The sequence below is a fragment of the Cyrtonyx montezumae genome, unplaced genomic scaffold (genome assembly GCF_038088225.1).
Source record: "Cyrtonyx montezumae isolate F1298 unplaced genomic scaffold, pur_monq_1.0 scaffold_3, whole genome shotgun sequence".
NCBI classification, from domain to species: domain Eukaryota; kingdom Metazoa; phylum Chordata; class Aves; order Galliformes; family Odontophoridae; genus Cyrtonyx; species Cyrtonyx montezumae.
In genome coordinates, this window is record NW_027072034.1 from 60,483,522 (window position 1) to 60,501,735 (window position 18,214).

General features: G+C 44.1%; 2 protein-coding genes across 3 annotated transcripts in view; one reads left to right on the forward strand and one right to left on the reverse strand.

Moving 5' to 3' along the window:
• Window positions 1-10,959, forward strand: part of SCAF4 (SR-related CTD associated factor 4) — a 43,209-nt gene extending 32,250 nt beyond the window's left edge. For both annotated transcript variants that reach the window (XM_065741783.1, XM_065741784.1), the window contains 4 exons: window positions 1,527-1,689; window positions 1,804-1,884; window positions 1,993-2,181; window positions 9,759-10,959. In XM_065741783.1, coding sequence (XP_065597855.1) covers window positions 1,527-1,689; window positions 1,804-1,884; window positions 1,993-2,181; window positions 9,759-10,594 — 1,269 coding nt within the window. In that variant the 3' untranslated portion in view covers window positions 10,595-10,959. The remainder of the gene's footprint in view (window positions 1-1,526; window positions 1,690-1,803; window positions 1,885-1,992; window positions 2,182-9,758) is intronic.
• A 2,333-nt stretch (window positions 10,960-13,292) lies between these two features.
• SOD1 (superoxide dismutase 1) lies at window positions 13,293-17,830 on the reverse strand. The gene is made up of 5 exons (XM_065741819.1): window positions 17,688-17,830; window positions 17,239-17,332; window positions 16,683-16,752; window positions 14,502-14,616; window positions 13,293-13,863 (listed from the first exon to the last, which is right to left on the reverse strand). The coding sequence occupies exons 1-5, from the start codon at window positions 17,760-17,762 to the stop codon at window positions 13,753-13,755; spliced, it is 465 nt and encodes a 154-aa protein (XP_065597891.1). The 5' UTR covers window positions 17,763-17,830; the 3' UTR covers window positions 13,293-13,752.
• Between the last annotated feature and the right edge of the window lie 384 nt (window positions 17,831-18,214).

The window sequence follows — 18,214 nt, forward strand, 5'->3', positions numbered from 1 at the left end:
TTCACTATGTAAGGGCTGGCAGCACTTAACATATTTGTCCCTATTTTACCTTTACCTCCCTCAGTTCCTTCAGTTAAGTACATACTCTATGTAAACACATTTGTGCAATCAACAGTTCTATTGCAATGTCTATAAACATTTTTTTTCAAGCCGTTTTTCTCTGCAGGAGTGCCTGCAAACAAATAGAAGGATCTACCAACACTTAAATCATTATAGTTTTAGAGTACTTTTTCTACACCTTTAATGATGATTAAATGCAGGCGCTTCTAGAATTACTCAGCACTGGTGTTCATCTATGTAATATCAGTGCTATATGGTATTCATGGGTTGTGCTTGCCTACCTATTCATTGTTGGCCTTGGAAGATTCTAGTACCCAGAAGATCCCCACTAGACCTTTCTGGTTATCTGTGTAGTTTGGCTGTCGTTCACATAACATTCTGTAAACCACCTGCAAAGTCCAACTGACTGTCCCTTATGGGACCACCTGTAACTTTTGTCAACCTCGAGTTTTTTCTGGCTGGCGTTTTCTCCTGTCATGTGCAGTGGTGTCTCAGATCCTGTTCATTTAGCTTAATCAGCATGTTATTGTAAAACAGAGATAAGTAATGAATTAATAAGTGGCACTTCTATGTTAAAGCCTAATAATCAGTGAATTTGAGTCTCATAATGATTAATTTAATAATTCTGATAGTAGATTTAATGTGCCTCAGCTTACCAACAGCCATTAGCAAAGAAGTTGGAACAAAAGTTGGAAGTGCTATTTATTATTTTAACTTTGAACATCTTTGCAGGTTTAAGAACATTTTACTTAGTTCACTTTAATGCCATTTTGTTCAGTTCTGAGAATGAAACAAAAAAGGCTTTCCAAGCTAGGATGGGCCTTGGTGTACTAGTTCTGAAGTTTGATGCAGGGAAGTTAGATACATTCACTTAACTACAAACTCTCCTTCACCTCAGTAGTCAAATTTTAAATGCAAAAGGTATTTTGATTTTCGTTTTGATTCCTGCACCTTTGGTGTCGCTTTTATAGTAAATTAATGAGTCCAATGACCATTTTAATTTAAAACAGTTTTATTCAGAAACAGCTTGATACATACCAGAATTTAAAAACAAAGAATAAGGAAACAAAATTCACTCTAATAATATACAAATTTGGGTAGCAAAGTGAGGGGGGGGGAGAAAGAAGAGAGGGCTTTTAATCAATTCACATTTGTGGTTTAATAGCGCTTCGTGCCAGATGGTAAAATGAATTTCAGCTACTGTGTAAAGTGTATATGCATTAAATAACAATTTAGCTCAGGGAATCATTTTTTTTATTTAAGAACAGAGGCAAATGAGATCAGTGTTGATACTTCAAGTTGTAGGAGTCCTTTGACTGCTGTTACTTAAGCTACTTTGCTGCAAAGAAAGTTAGCTGAAATTGTTTTAGTTTAGCAGCCTAAACGTGAAAGGGAGTCTTCATCTGAACAGGGAATAATGCATTCGGTCTTGAGGTAACATGCTTCTCCTCTTCTTTTTTCCTTAGGTTCCACCACATCCATCAGGTCCTCCTGTGGTTGGTGCCCTCCAGCCACCTGCTTTCACAGCGCCTTTAGGAATTCCGCCTCCTGGGTTTGCACCTGGAGTGCCACCACCACCACCACCTCCATTTTTACGACCTGGTTTCAACCCAATGCATTTGCCTCCAGGTATATTCACAGGGAGATTAAGTATTTCTTTTAGCCATATACCAAATAATAGCATTTGCCATATGAACTACATATTGGTAAATAGTGTAGTGTTAACGCGTACGTTTTTTATAGGCTTTCTTCCTCCTGGACCACCACCACCTATAACTCCTCCAGTATCTGTTCCTCACACTCCAGCAGTAAACATCCCAAACTGTAAGTGCTTAAATCCTGGGCAAGCAACAGTAGAAGGAAACTCGTGAAGCTACCTCACGAGCAGAAAAACTGACTTATTTTTTAATATGTCACTGCGTTGTTCCTTAGCTACAGCAGCTGGAGTAAATGAAGACACTACAAAAGATGCATCTGTAGGAAATCCCATCCCAACAGTGGTTTCTGGATCCAGAGGGAATGCTGAAACTACTGATAGTTCCAAAATATATGCGACTGTTCCACCTCCTGTAGCACCTACTAATGTACCTGCTCCTGTTACCCAAGCTATTCCACTTCTTGGTAAGTTCATTTTGTGTATATTCTTCTGTCTTATTGTTCTCTGAATTTATAGTATAATTTTGATTTTGCTGCTGTCTTAGTTAATGATGAAGTAGAGCATATTTCTTAACACTGTTGAAATTTCTGTCCTTTGTGGCTTCTAGATGTTTTTAAATACTTGATTATTCACACAAGAAGCAATACAAGTTTATTATTCAAGCTTTGTTTTATGAAAAACAAAAAAGCCATAACATTTAACCTAGAAATAGAGGACGGAATGCCATGTTGTCTCCTTTCTTAAGATGTAGAAAATTAACTTAAAGCATTTGTGTGGCATATGATTTATACTTATATACATATATTTATACTAAACTATTACATGAGTAGAGGTTACTAGAAATTTATCTTCACAGAAGGACAGTATTTAAAAAATATATATATATAACATATATATATACTAAAAAGTATATTTTTTTAAAGTCTATGAAAATATGGTATACTTTTTATGTATGGAATGATTTTAATAAAATGGTTGAAAAAACAACAAAAACAAGTTTTATTCAGTCCTGTAGTTCTACAGATTTCGAAACCTTTTACCAAAATGTTACCTTAGGAGTGTCCTTTCATGAATCACTATCAAGAATACATACACTCAGAAAACATTTCCTGCTGAGATTGTTATATTTATGGTATTTTAGACCTCTTAAAAAGAGCCTGACAAGTGAATGGGAAATAGTTTTAAGTGTTCTTCTGTCCAGAAATGTGCAGTGCATACTGCAAAACAACAAAAGATTTGTCTCCCCAAGTGCTTAACTGCTCTATCATGTTTGAAGACTACATTTTCCAGTTGCAACTAGGGATTTTTTGAGGGATTTTTTTTTGTTTCATGTGAGGAACTCCAAATGAGAGCTTTTTAAATGGATTTTTCAAAGTGCCTCTTCTCTCACTCTTTTTAAAAGCGAATATCCAGAACCAGTAGCTGACTATGTATAGAGTACAGAAGACTGTTGTTTAATAAATAAAAATAAATAAATACCTTGTGGTGACACCATGGGTTTCTCTTCACCAAGAGAATTCAGTAATGATGATTATCAGATCATATACTTCAGACATTCCCCTCTTAATGACCCAATTAAATTTTTAGCAATTGTAATACAGCATTACCAATAAACTTCAATTATTATTGAAGTTTCACAGTGTCCTTGTGCAGCATAACTGGAAGTTTTTATTCCAGCCTTTTGAAATGAATGTGTCTGCAGTTTGCTTTATCACTGTCCACAGAACAAAAATGTTTTATAAAGAAGATTAGTGTGAAGCAGATGAAATACTTGTAGTGATAGCTTCCTTAATTCTTACAAATTCCCTCCTGGGCACCTACCTGTGGAGTACCTGGAGCTGCTTTGGCAGGAGGGTTGAACTCGATGATCTCTAGAGGTCCCTTCCAACCCCTACAGTTCTGAAATTCTGTGATTCTGTGAAACTGAATTTGATAAATCTGAAATGGAAGAATTTGACTTTATTTCTGTTAGCTTGCTTACTGAGTAGTCAAGGTGGATAAAGCTGTCTGTGGGGTCAGAGTGACTTATCTCAGCAGTCAGTCTCATCAACAGGCAGTTAGAATTTTTCCTCCTTTAATGAGATTGTCAGTTCACACATTCAGACAGACTTGCAGAGTAGATTTGAGATAATAGTTAAGGCATCTGTGTTTCTTTAAGTAAATGCATTTTTATGGTAATGAGTCTCTTATGTCAAGAAGTTAGAAAATCAAGGAGTTAGGCGAAATCTTTCCATCTTGACATTTCAGAGTTAAGGGGAGCTGTTCACCATCAAGTGTATGATACAAGAAAATTAGTGTCAGTCTTTTTTGCTTTTAAGTCTTTTCAGTAAGTTAACACCAATGAAACACTCGTGTTCAAACCACTCAATTCACTTAACAACGGAGCATAACTGCGTGTGGGAGTCCAGATGAGATCTCCCTGTGAGCTGGAAGAAACCCGTGACAGAGGTGATGCTTAGTGCTATGCATTCTGATCAGATTGCAAAGTGTGCCTCGAGCTCCCTGTCATCTGATTTCAAGAGCTGGCCAGGCTGCATCGTCATTCCTTCCCTTTCACTCTGCATCAGGCTTCACTCCTAGGGAAATCAAAGCATGGGAAGTGGAGTGTGCCGAGGCTTCACCATGTGTACGGGCGTGAGATGCGGTCTGTGCGTGCCTCCCAGTCCCAGAGGGACCGACAGGCCTGACAGTTCTAATGCGTAGCTGTAGTGCACAGTCCAGAAGCAAATGATCTGGACAAAGTAAATGAGCAGGTGCAGCATCACCCTCAGTTAGCCTTGGGGAAAGTGCAGGCAAGGGAAGTCGTGCTTCAGACTAATCCAACTTGTGTTTGCAAGCATGTGGCTTAGCAATTTGAATATACGACTGACTGCGTGACTCGTTGTTCATGGAGTCCTTTTAAACTGCTCCTTATCACACCCATCATGGGGCTTTCCAAGCTGAGACAAAGAAGGCGGAAGAAAGTTTTGCTTGACAGCAACATGAAGTATGTCTTGAGGACTGCTTGGGGACGTAGGGGTAAAAGGGCTTCAATAGTTTTAACAAGAAGAATGAAGAGATGGTCTTCGAATATTTGGGCAGGATAGAAGAACTTACCTCAGCAAAGCTGAATTCAAGGAATGAAGATGGCTTTGGAGAGACTCTCAAATCTGAATTCAGTAACCTTGCTTGAGAATACCTAATATAGACTGTACAAACACAGGAGCTCTTTTCTGATTTGTGTAACTTCACAATGAAGCTTATCTATCTGTTTGCTTTTCATATGGAAGATATGTTACAAAGTAATTCTAAATTGATGATTGTAAGATTTAATTTGCTTACTTAGTATTGTAAGTTACATTCTGTTTCATCTCTACCAATTTCATTTGTTCTTCCAATGTAATTCTCTCATCACTTCCAACAAAGACGTGTTTGTGCTGCAGAGAGGTGATCTCTTCTGGATGTTGTCTAATTTTTTTTGTGCTTATTTCTTGGAAAAATCTGAACAACAACAAAACCACCTTCAGATTGTTTTGATTTAGTTGTATCCTCGATCATATTCACTGTTGTTTACAGCTTCTTTTTCTTGATTGGAACAAGATTATCCAGATTGTTACTGGCTTTGTGAGTGTGTCCTCATATGTCACGTTCAAAATCTGCCAAGCAGATATTTTTAGACTCCTTTTACATGTACGTACTGCAGAAAGTGCCAGGCTTTATTTTTTCTGATTTGCCAACTTGTTCTTAGTGTTGAGCAAATGCTGTAATATGGATCAGTAATAAATTGCTGTTGCAGATGCTGTTTCTAATATTCAGATTGTGATCTATTATCTTGATTAAACACGCCATATTGCAGTTGGTAGGCTTTTGTCTAATGCTCTCTTTACCAAAATTTCTACAGTGATAATTATGTATTCTCAAAGAACAATATATCGTAGTTCTCAGTGACTTGGTATTCATTTCCTGTTAATGCAAGCTCTGCCACTGTTCTTTGCTCCCTCGATGGTTTGCTCTCCAGTAACTATGTGGTCTTTTTGTAATGTGCATTGAATTATAAAAGCCAGTGTATAGTTTTCTCTGAGCTCATCTGGATATTATCTATCACAAAGCGTGTATGGGGACTAAGGAGGTAGGAGCATTTTGTTGATACAGGTTATGAACAATGGGAAACCTAATATGTTTCCAAATTTCTTACGATAGCACATTTTATAAGCATCACGCTCCACTCTTGCTAATTATAGATACCTGTGTTACATTTCTAATAGATCTGAATGGGAACACAGAGGTAAGGGAGCAGCAGTCCTCAAGCACCATTCATGGATTCATTTTTGCCTCAGTGAACCCCTTGCCCTGGATCAGTGTAGTGTTTACGCTGTATGAAGTGGGAATGGTGGAAATGTTAACGCTGGTTAACAACACTATGCACATACACAGTTGGGCTCTTGCTTCCTTAGGGCATCTTAGGTGAACGGGGCCAAGCTCCTACTGGCTCCAGTGATGGGCATTAACTGTGCTGAAAAATGTTGGCATTTATAGCAAGCTATATAGAGTGTGAATCGATACTAAGGCTCTTAAATGTAGGCTTCTTTACATTCTTGACCTGCTTTTAAAGGGTTCTTCATGAAATACCAGGAAAAAACACAAGACTTAAAAAGTTGTGCTTGGTCTTTCTTCCGAGAGTTTCCTGATGGTACGTGATATTCTAGTTTTAACATGCAGCGTTGCCCAATGGAGAATGGTGGGAGAATTAACGTGGCACGCAGAACTGCAGAACGTAAGCAGCAACCTCATCCTGAAACCCTTAGTTTGTTGTTCTGCTGGATTCCTAAGCTTTGACTTTGTGTTCTCACGTGTACTTGACAAATGTTGTATGTGAAGCAGGGTGTTAAATGCAGAAACACCATTCCTCCACTTGCTTTCTTCTAACAACACATATGAGAAGCAATTTTAGCAATTGTGAGATGCTGTCATAACTTATGGAGCAGAGTTCAGCTTAAACAAACAGAAAAAAGCGCCACATCACAAAATGAATGCAGCACTCCTTTCCCATGTTAACATTTGTAATGCTGGTAATTATCACAAAGGAATGTGTCCAGCCAGAAGAGATCGGGATTGGGATTACAGTGCCACAGCAGTCTGGCTTTTTACCTGATTGTCAGTACATTAAGGACACCTGGTGTGAGCTCTCCGGATAGAAAACACCTCTTCAGGACTGATGGAGCATTTGGGCTGTGCTTTATGAGTGAAGTGGAAGCAGGACAATTTTGATACCAGGTGGCTGCTCTTGCATCTTTGAGAACATTCAGGTGGTTGGGGATGGGGTCATCCTCGTAGCTCTTCACATTAAAGGCTTCTCAAGTGCCAACAGCCTTTCCTTATGCATCACTGGTAAAAGTCACAAAAAAAAGTTGTGGAAGCAGTCTGTATTTTTATACATTGAAACAGAACTAACATATTAGGTGTAGGGTCCAAGGATGACGTGTCACCAGCAATAGAAGTTAGGTCTTGTAGTAAGAGCTGTGGTCAAGGCAGCTTGAGCAGAGGAGGCAGCTGGTGGAAGGGATAGCTGGAATGCCATATCAGAAAGCAAGAAGACCAGGCTAGCTACAGAGAGGCTTACAAGTGTGAGCCCATCAATAAAGCAGAGGCTGGGGCAGATAACTTCCGTCGTTCATTTGCACACGTATGAGATTGTCGTTAAGTAAGTTAATTGCTTCTCTAAGAGCTGCTGTATTTCTCTTCAGGTTTGATAAACTACACTCTGCATGCGGTCTTTCTTTACATGAAGCAACAAAAGGCTTTTAGTTTTCTCATGCATTGCACTAATTTTGCTGAAGATTTTCAGTGAACTTGGGGGAGTAAATTTTTAATTAGTGCCTGATTCGTCAGCACAAAGTAGAAACTAACACTGCTTTCTGCACCTGGAAAGGTGAGGGGGCTTATTCAGAATAAAAAGCGTTGCACTGCGTTAATGGCGCAGTCCGGATTGGGAGAGGATGAATTTCCAGATAGCACTGTGCTGCTTCCATGCACTGTTTTGTGTAGGAACATGGCTGAGAAACCTAATTGCAGGTATTGTTTTATTTCAAAAGCTGATGTCATTGCCTCATGCAGTCATAGCCCTCACCTCACCTGCTGCTGTGGAGCAGCAACATGCCTGTCTTCTTCAGCCCATTAAATGGTAGTTCTTCCTTTCTGCCTTATTTTTGAAATTCTGTGGAAGAATTTAGTTAAAAATATCCCCGAATCTCAAAATTCAGCAGTGTATGTTTCCTGGCAGGCACTGCTAGCTGTGTGCCTGTCTTGCCAGATGTGTAGGACTGAGCCTAGCAGGAGCTGGCACAAGGCGACAGGTAGCCCAGGTTGTGAACCTGAGGGGGAGAACCTGCTTATCTTGAAAAGGAAAATCCCCAGAAAAAAAAGCACGCTGTTGCTGGCGGATCATTGTTTTCAAAGAGTGTCGTGTGTCAAGCCAGGTCTTAAAAGTGGCTGCTTGGAGGGGAAGGTAAGATGGCACCGTGCACTGGAAGAACATGCATCTCGTCGCTCCCTGAGGTCTACTCATCAGCGAAGCGTAGTTTCCTTCTATCACCAATAGGAAGAGCATTAGAAGGTTTCTCATCAGACATGTTCTTAGCGTAAGAAACGGTGTGGTGACAGGGCACCAGTTCTGCAGAAAGCTCGGGCTTAGCTGGGCTGCAGATGTGAAATAAATCAGCTGTGATGTCCAACTGGAAGGTGGGATGTCTGCGCAACAGCACGCCTGCTCCATTTTGCTCGAGGTGCAGCTTTTGGTGTGACACTGCCAAGTATTTAATTTCAATATTAATTTTGTTGGCTGGTTAGCATTTTAGCTTTGCCCAGGGGCAGTAGTTCCAAGCTTTCATGTAACCTGCATTCTTACATTATATTTTTATTAACATGTGGGGAAATGAAGCAAATCTAATTTTGGAGTTTGCTTCAAAACTGTCTGTATATATGCGCTCTCAGATGCATGGAGTTTATTTGCAGGTAAATTGCTCGTGAGCAGAAATGCTTGGGGCTGACAGATCCAGTGTGAAAGGCGGAGGGTGTGAGACAATAGTGTGTGTTGAACACAGGGGACGTGTATGATGAGCTGCACGCACTTAATGGTGTGAAGCACCCATCCGCCCCTTGCACCCCCTCAGCTTTTGGCCACAGCTCCTTGCATTGGGGTCAACAGGCTCTGAGAGGTTCCTCTTGTTCCTCTTAGGAAGGTCATGCTGAAACCAGGACTGCAGTACTCCAGAAGGAAAAAAGGAGAATAGTTGACATGGGACATGTGCTGTGATTCTATCCTAATCTAGTGCTAGTGGGGGGCAGCCCTGCCCACGGCAGGGGGTTGGAACAGTATACTTACTCTCTGAGGTCTCTTCCAACCTGAGCCATTCTGTGATTCCATGACAGATTGGAAACAATTCAAAAACAAAAAATAAACCCAGAAACTGCCCCGTTGCATTTCCTTTTAGTTTTACGTCACAAAACTAAACTTGTGCTAGCGATTTTTTTGGGAAGGGTAGAGATGGAACTGTGTAGCTCCTGGCTCCTTTCCCAGCCCTGCTCTGGCCTTAGACTGCTGCCTTTTCTGCACTTGGAAATCATGCTGGTGACCCAGCTGAAATGTCAGACATTTTAACCAGGTATGCTTTAACGGTGCTTATGGTAGAGGGGAGAGGTTTTAGAGCTGGTCAAAGTAGCATGTGTGTAACATGGAAGCATGGGAAGCAGAACCCATTAGGGAGCTGTTGGTCAGCAGCCAAAGCGGCTCGGAGTCGCAGTTGAGGAACTCAGACCTGCAAATGGTGTAGCCTTGAGGAGATGTGAACAGCCACTGCCTGTCTCCACAGTAATTACTCGTAGCACAAAAGAGACCTGTGCTGAAGGACAGTCCTCTGTTGACAGCATGCAAACCGGCACGAGTCACCTGTCAGACGGCTCTCCCCGCACACCGTTTTTGCGTTACTCATTTCATAAGGTTTTCTGAATGCTTTGAAAATGACATTACTTGACTTTAACCTGCGCTTCTGTCTCTTTGCTTCAGGCACCCAAGGAGTCGCACCGCCCCCGCCAGCCCCCGTCGTTGGCTTGCAGACCCCATCCACCGGCCTTCTGGGTGCCCGGCCGGGCTTGATACCGCTGCAGCGACCGCCTGGAATGCCGCCGCCACCAATGCAGCGCTTCCCCTTGATGCCACCACGACACATGCCGCCCCACATGATGCACAGAGGGCCCCCGCCGGGTCCGGGGGGCTTTGGGATGCCTCCTCCCCATGGAATGAAAACCCCCTTCCCTCCGCCAGGCCACTTTGTGAGGCCTGGTGGGATGACGGGAAGCGGGGGGCCCAGCGGACCCGAGGAGAACAGAGACGGGAGGCAGTTCAGGAACGACAGGCAGACGTTCACCCCTAACAGAGACCAGGAGAGGTTCGGAAGGAGATCTTTTGGCAATCGGGTAGAGAACGACCGCGAGCGCTACGGCAACCGCAACGATGACCGAGATCACGAGCGGCTTGGTAATCGTGACAGGAGAGAATGGGGGAGAAGAAGCCCCGAGCGTGATAGGCACAGGGACATGGAGGACAGAAACAGACGGTCCAGTGGACATCGAGACAGAGAGAGAGATTCTAGAGATAGGGAGTCTCGCAGAGACAAGGAAGAAAGCCGAGGAAAGGAAAAGTCCGAGGCGACAGACAGGGCGGATGGTGACAAAAACCACGAATCTCATAGCGGTAAAATGGAAGACGCAGACATTGTTTCAGAACTTGCTAAAGGAGAGTGCGAACCTTCGGGCGTAAAGCCTGAGGAAGAGTTAACAGCTGAGGCTACCTCATCCGTGGAACAAGCTGAAAAGGATCTGAGCGCGGAGGCTCCTCGCTAGGGACTGGAATCTCAGCTGAGGACAGTGACATTTGTTGAGTGTAGAGCTTTAGAGTTGTACAGTCTGCTGTATTATACTTGCTTCTGCTTCTATCAGCCCCTCGGTAGTTGGTGGGGAATTGTAAGCAATTTGATTGCTTCCCTTCTATTTAAAATAGCCACAACGTAACACAAAAATACTGAAGATATGATTAAAGTATTACCCATTTTTGCTGTAACTTTTTTAAAGTTTTGACTTTAAAAAGTTTACAAATCAGAAGTAGAAGTGCTTTCTATTTTTTTTTTTTAATTTAAGAAAAGGTAACGGTGAAAGCTCCTCGAAACCATAGGGATGTGTTTTTAATAAACTCTATTTTCGTAACAAAACTTCTAACGTGTGCTATTCTTCCTACGCTGCACTGAAGTGGAAAAGGATCGCTCGACATCATGTTAAGTTTGAACTGCTGATGCCGTACGGGAGTCTCAGTGAGACCGCGCTGTTTGTTTGTTCAGAGGAATCCATCCGTTTGTGTAGCCGTTCGTGGAAGCTGATTTTTATTTGTAAGTCACCTTGAGTTTTCAGCTCGCTGCCTTTAATGACCTGCCTGACCTTAGGAGGCTTGGAAATGTAAACCGAAGAGGTATTTGCAGCGTTCAGTTCAGTCTTTTGCAATGCAATTGAGGCGTTGTTTTCTTTTCTTTCTTTTTCCCCCCCCCTCCAACCGGTTCTGTGCTCAACGCCGCCCTATTGAGACTGGCGGACGCCTTCGGACATCCCTGGGCGGCTTCGTACCGCTACGCAGCAGTCCCGTACGCGTTGATGCCGTTTGGAAAGCGGGGTGAAAGAGAAATCAAAGAAAGACATCCACACGCCATGTGCAACGCCAAGCCTCTTTCCTTAAGCGGGGCCTGGAAGCGAGAGGCTTCTGGGATTGTAACGTGCCGCCCATTCGTCCTCGCAAAGCCGGGCTTCTCCCGGTGTCTGTGTTAACGATGTCTACCTCCTGTACGCCTGCAAGAGGTAGGTTGGAAGTTTCTAGCCGCCGAGCGTTGCACCTGTTGGACTGCTAGAATGCTTAACTCTTGTGCTTGTCTAAGTTTTGCCACCTCTTGGGATTGCTTGAAGAATTCTGTCAGATTTTAACAGGGCGGAGCTCAGCTCTTCGGGTGCAGACGGTTCTGAGTGCACGCAGCCCCAGCCCTGACGGGTCTGCAATGAACCGTCAGCTCTGAAAGTGTAGTGGAAAAATTGTATGAACCCTGTGCATATTTAAGTTTCTTCTCCTTGCTGTAGGTGTGTTCTACTTTTAAAGTTGTTTTTTTCTCCTAAGGGAGGGCAGCTGCTCTCCTACATCAGTACTTTTTCATAGCTGCTCTGCGGCAGAGGAATTTTTTTTCCTGGGGGAGGGAGAGGGAAGGGAAACAAACGTGGAGTTTCGAACGGGGAAGAGGACATATATTTTTATGTTCTTGCAATAGCAGAATAAACCTGTTTACATACTTGTAGTGAACTCAACTTCCCTGTGTTAAAACGCGCGTCCTTAACATTCACTTCAACGCTGGGCTGTTGGAACTGCCCTTTTTCCACACACAGCCAGACCCTGATGTATTTACGACCGGCTCAGTAAGAACTGCCGTAATTCCATACAGAGGTAGGATTTATTTTTTATTACTTTATGCAAATCCACTTCTGAAGGCAAGAATAAGAGAAATGGAAGGTTTATCCGTTCACACAAATGCTGTGTCTACATTCTCTCTTTGGGAAACTGAAAAACAGTGCGTAAGGAGAAGTCCAGAGGTAGTCTGCAGAATGAGTTCTTAGCGCCTGCTGAAGCAGTGAGCGTGCAGTAAGCCTGCTGGGGATGCATCACCAACGTAAGCACATCCTGCTCTTTGAACTAACTACGCATCTCCAGATTCAGAAAGAGATGAATCTGTATTTGATAGCCCTATGTAAGCACCCACTACTGATAAAGACACCATAGTGTAAGCAATTAATACCTTGATTATTGAGCCTATGCCAGCCACCTGAGGGTGCATGTATATATACAAACCAAGCATCACTTCTCCCTCCTATGATAAGCACTGACTGCTTGCTCGTGCCTGACCCAATACTTCAGCCAACAGCAAAGGCAGCTGAGCATGAGGGTTCAGCACTGAGGGTGGCTGAGCTGCTTCAGAAGCAATAGGGTTCACCTACTATCTTACTTGAGCTGAATGGGAGCACAGGCCAAGCCAGCAGAAGAGCTCTGCCCAGGTGGGTAGAGGCTGTACAGACGTTTGTTTGCCACCTGTAATGACTGTAAGTTCATTGTTTCTACAGAACTCTTGCTATACTGAAAGCCATGCCATTTGTAACATGCTACACTGGAATTTGGGTGTCACTTGGAAGTACAACCACTTCCATGAGTATCACTTATGTACAAGAGGAATGTTGATACAAGTCTCCATTAAAATTCATTATTTTCTCTACTAAAAGACTTGGAAATCTGTGACTATAAAGTACATGCAAGACAATCAGAAGCTGCCAGTCACATGGAGAGGGCATCAGGTTATTACTACAGGACAGGGAACACCATTACAGGAACACACTGAGGAGCAGCTCTGAGGTCATTACCTCAATGCAATTAGTTGGATGCTATCAGTGCCTCACAAACTGACATCAAGTCAAGCCTTCCTCTTGTGTTACCACACAGTTTTAATAGACTGCAAGACCAACGTACATTTTGCCCAGCAAGTTTATTACTCAAGTTTGAAACATACAGTGCTGCAAACTGCCTGTTGCTGTGCGGTGAATAGCCTTGCAGTAGCTCCTAAGACTCCTTGTCATCTAAATCCCATAACACAGGAGCAGCTTTGGTGTTCAGCATGTGATCCCTACCAACCACCTTTCATTACACACAACAGGAGTTCCAGTTGGTGAAGACTGCACTTGAAATGGTTACAGCAGATGCTTTAGCAGAAGACTACAGAGGTTTTTTTCCATTAGTATCACTTTAATTGCAATATACATAATACAAAATTATGTCAGTATTCACCAGTTAAACTGATACTCAAGAACACAGAGTAGTAATGAGATTAAGTGAAATCTTTTGCTTGCACAAAGAAGAGCAAGTACAGCGATCACAACGAAATACAGCTCATTTCCCACTGCCATCTTAAGCATTTCAGATGTAACAGTTAACACTTGGCTATTCCAATTACACCACAAGCTAAACGAGGTCCAGCATTTCCAGTTAGTTTGCTCTCATTATCTCCCCCTCTACCCAGGTCATCACTTTTTGCATGGACCTAGAAGAGAATTGAAGATACCTTAATTCATGTTATTGCATAACCAACATTTTTCACTACACATGTAGTGGCAGTAACTGCCAGCTACCAGAGAGGCCTTATAACACAGAAAGCACTTAGCCATTTTGTCATACTGAATGCCAAACTGATACACTAAGCATTTAGGACTAGAGTTGCCCAGAAAGCTGCATCACCTTCAGTTCTATTTGTTTGGACTGGAAGTCACCAGAACCCCAGATTTCACAAAGTTATCACTACTCCAAATGCAAAAGCTCAGACTTGCAGCTCGCCCTCAGAGCACAAGGCTGAGCACTGCACTGAAGATGCAGCACCCCAGCCACTGTGTTACAGGCATTACAGCTCTCCCTGCTACTTTCACATTCAGAGAAACACTATTGTCCCAAGCTGAGGAGTCCGTTGCCATGCCTTTCACTGATAGCATTTGCACTGCACTACTGGCTCCCTACTCAGCTTGCTTTCATCACACAGCCAGAAGCGAGCTTAAAAATAACCTGCACAAGGCCAGCAGAAAATTAAGAGCTCAGAGCAATGAAGTGCCACCATATGTAAAACCCCACGCTACGAGGTGCGTATCAAACAGCAGGAACTAGCCCCCGGGTTGGCAGCAAGGCACCTACCACCATGGTACGGCCAATGATGCAGTGTGGTCCAGTAAGAGAAATGATGGAATCTTCTATGTCCACTTCTGCCACTCCTCCTTTAGCAGTCACATTGCCCAGGTCACCCACGTGCCTGCACAGAGAAGCAGAGAAACTGCTTGAATTGAAAGCCCTGGCAGATGGCCTGGACAACACAACACCCAGTTATCACACTCAAGCACTCCACCATCTTACTTTACACAACACACGTTCTCATTCACCTCCAGCAGGGGATTTTTAACTCCTTCAGTTCAAGACATGATTAAAATCCAATTCTAGCTAGAACCTGAAATACAAAGGCTGACCCACCTTTGGGAAGGAGTGCCATTATCAACTGGCAAGCTAAGCAAACTAAGTACAACTCTCAGAGCCAACAACTCCTCCATACAGAGCCTATTTCCCTCTGCTCAGAAGGAAAATCTCTAAGTAGCCTCTCAAGCTTTCCTGTACATACATGACAAATGCTGCTACTATGCTTCACTTTTACTGTATATAACAAATCAGCTATTGCACAAACAGCTGCTGGCTTCAGGCTTAACCAGGATTAGTAAAAGCAGTTTGACAAGGAAGAGGTCAAAGGGGATACTAAGTTCCATCAGAATAGGAATGACTGTTCTAGTTTGCCTGGCACTCTCCCATGTTGACAACATTACACTCTCCTACAATTTAGGTAGGAGTTCCCCACTAGGGATTCCCTTTAGAATTAATCCTCACTCAGCTCAGTCTGAGAAACATCTGGACACCCTGGTGTTTTGTCTCCCACACAAATAGCCCGAAACAAGCCATTCATTTGAAGCTGACACCAGCTTGTTCCTAAAACTGTCCATGCTCGCAGGGTGAGCAGCTCCACTAGCTACCTGCTACCTTGGAGAAGAGAGTGCTGATCTCATTTTTAACTCAGTCCTACGGAATAAGGACAAGGGCAGTCTTTCCCTTTGGGAGTTTGCTTGTCTTAAGCTTCTGGGAAATTTTAGAACTGGCTTCCGCTCCAGCCTTACAGAAGCACAGCCCCATCCTCATACCTTCACACAGTCCATAGCTGCTTGAGCAGGCAGGTTACACCAGAAGCAGGATTTCATGAAGAACCAGCAGAAGCCACAACGCTCATGTAACTGTGACCTTTAGCATTAAGGTGCCTGGCTGCCTGGAAGCCCTTAATCCACCATTTCACACTGCTTTCATCCAGACAGATATCACCCAGCTTGCTTCATCTGGCAGTCAACTGATCACTGCAGGAGGAACTCATCAATAACAGAAGCTGCAGGTACAGACTTAAAGTACCTAAAAGCTTAACCAACACTGCCAGCTTGCTCACAATGCTTGTCCAGAACCTGCCTGCAAGACCAATCCACCTTTTAGACTTGCACAAAATCTGAAGACATATGACAGCAGCACCTTCCCAGTCACAGAACCCAGGAAGCGTATTACCAAACCCAGCTGTTCAGAGGTCTCAGACACCACAGATACCCCAGACATGCAAGGGTCCCCCCCGCAAAAAAAGGTAACTGAGCTGTTTAACTGCTTCCAGGGAAAAAATTGGGTCTCAGCTTCCACTGAGAGATGCCATTCAGGCAAGGACACAGGAGCTGAGCACAAACAGACCTGTACTTACACCGGGCACACAACCCTTACAGAATACATCCTATAGGCAGCACAGTACCTAAGGCAAGAGGTTAAGAAAAACCCAGTATACCAAATGAATAGCCACTGTGCCATGCACACAGCTCTGTACTCATCCTGCAGTCTCCTCAAAGCCTCCACTGAAGATCCTCACATGACAATTTAGGGCTCTTGCTATCAACAGCTGGTTCCAAAACAAACAAAGCACCACTAAAGGCATTAGTACGTGGCCCTCCTCCCTTTTCACTTATCTCCTAATGAACATTCACTAACAGCCCTTTAGTTATTTCCCCTTTCCCCAGGCTATGATAAGACAGTGTGCCAAAGACTACACTTTGCACACGCTCTTAAAGCCAGGGTGTGTGAAGGACTGCTGTAAGATCACCAAATACCTTGCTAACTAACCTCAGAAGTCCTGCTGGAACTGCTGGTTTACCTCTAGCTTCATCCTAGCCATTAGTCAGAGAGCAGCCTCTCAAGCTGAACTTACACAGCTGGCTGCACTGAGTAGCATTAGGAGGTCAAGCCCATTAAACTCACCTTTCTGCATCTTTTGGTCCACCATGCTGCTTGCCTTCAGGATTGAAGTGAGCACCTGCACTGGTACACCCTGAAACAGAAAACCACCAAAAGGAGATTTGTTGCAATGAGCATTTAAAGCTGGTGCTTACACTGTATACCAACTTAGTCCTCCTACAGTGTGAGGAAGCAAAACTATTAATGATGAAACAGCTACTCTCATCTACAAACAAACAGTTTGTAGATGAACTCCAAGTTCAACAAATCCAGATGACTCATTCAAGAATGTTCTTTGCCAGGTGAAAGCATGCCTGTTTCTTAACACTTGGTTAAAAAAATAGGTTAAAAAAGTACCCGTGCTTGTGCTCAACATACCAGATCTTGAAGTGTAGCTTAATTATGTTTGAAGTATATTATAAGGACCAATACCTTAGGAAACAAAGTTTCTTAGAGTAGATTTGCAGTCATAAGATATACGTATGGTGAAGATGGTTGCTGCTGTAACATTAGAAGCAGCACCTCAAAGCTGAACAATCACACTGCAGCCGCAACTCAGGAGCCTGGACAGGCATCTTACCATTTGTGTTGTCTCCAAATTCATGGACGTGGAAGCCATGATCTCCATCAGACAAGCCGGTAATTTTCCCAGTAACTTTCACTGGCCCGCTACCCTGCAACAGGAAGAGCTGATTACTAGCGACATGACCGCTACCAGAGAAGCTTCCAGGTCTACAAAAACTCAGCTACCGCCACACAACCACATGAGCTGGAAGCGAGCCCCAACAACTCCACGCAAACATCACAACGTACGTCTGAGAGTTGCCCAAACGCTCCTTGATCTCCCTACCCTGTGCACCCTGCTCCATGCCCACCGCCCTGCGCTGCAGACCCCGTTCCCAGCCTCTAGCCGCTCCAACCCGAGGCTGACCCCGCACCTGAGGAGCGGCCCCGCCCCCACCCTGGCGATGACTCAGCATCGCGGCCGGACAGCGCGCCGACACGGCCTCTCCCGCATCCCAGCCTTGCCTGCTGCTGGAAGTGGATGACCCCTTCCACGGAGCTGTCTCCCTTCATCACGCACACGGCCTTCAGCGTCGCCATGTTCCCGCAGCGGCCGGAGAGGGCGCGCAACAAACACAGCCACCTACGAGCGCCTGAGGGCTGAAGGACCCGCCTCTCCCGCGGGGTTTATATAGCACGGCCGCCAGCGCCGCAGCCAATCACAGCTCTCTCTCCGGTTTTCTCGCGCGACTATAGCCCGAGCTTCTGTCAATCGAGAGGGAAGGCGGGCCTTTCGGTGGGAGAGCCAATCAGCGGCGCCGTCTTCTGGGCCAATGGGCAAGCGAGGCGCCTCCATTGGCTGCGGTGGTGGTTGTGTAAGCGCGGCTCTCCATTATTGTTGCGCTGTGATAATGGGGGCTGTGGGCTTCCCGCGTTATCTGTCCCAGCCGCTTTTCTCCAAGCCCTCAGTTTGTTGGCTGCCAGAAGGGGCCGTGGCGAGATAACGGTGGTGAATGGCTCAGGAGTGGGGGATGTTGGCTCGAGGACAAGGG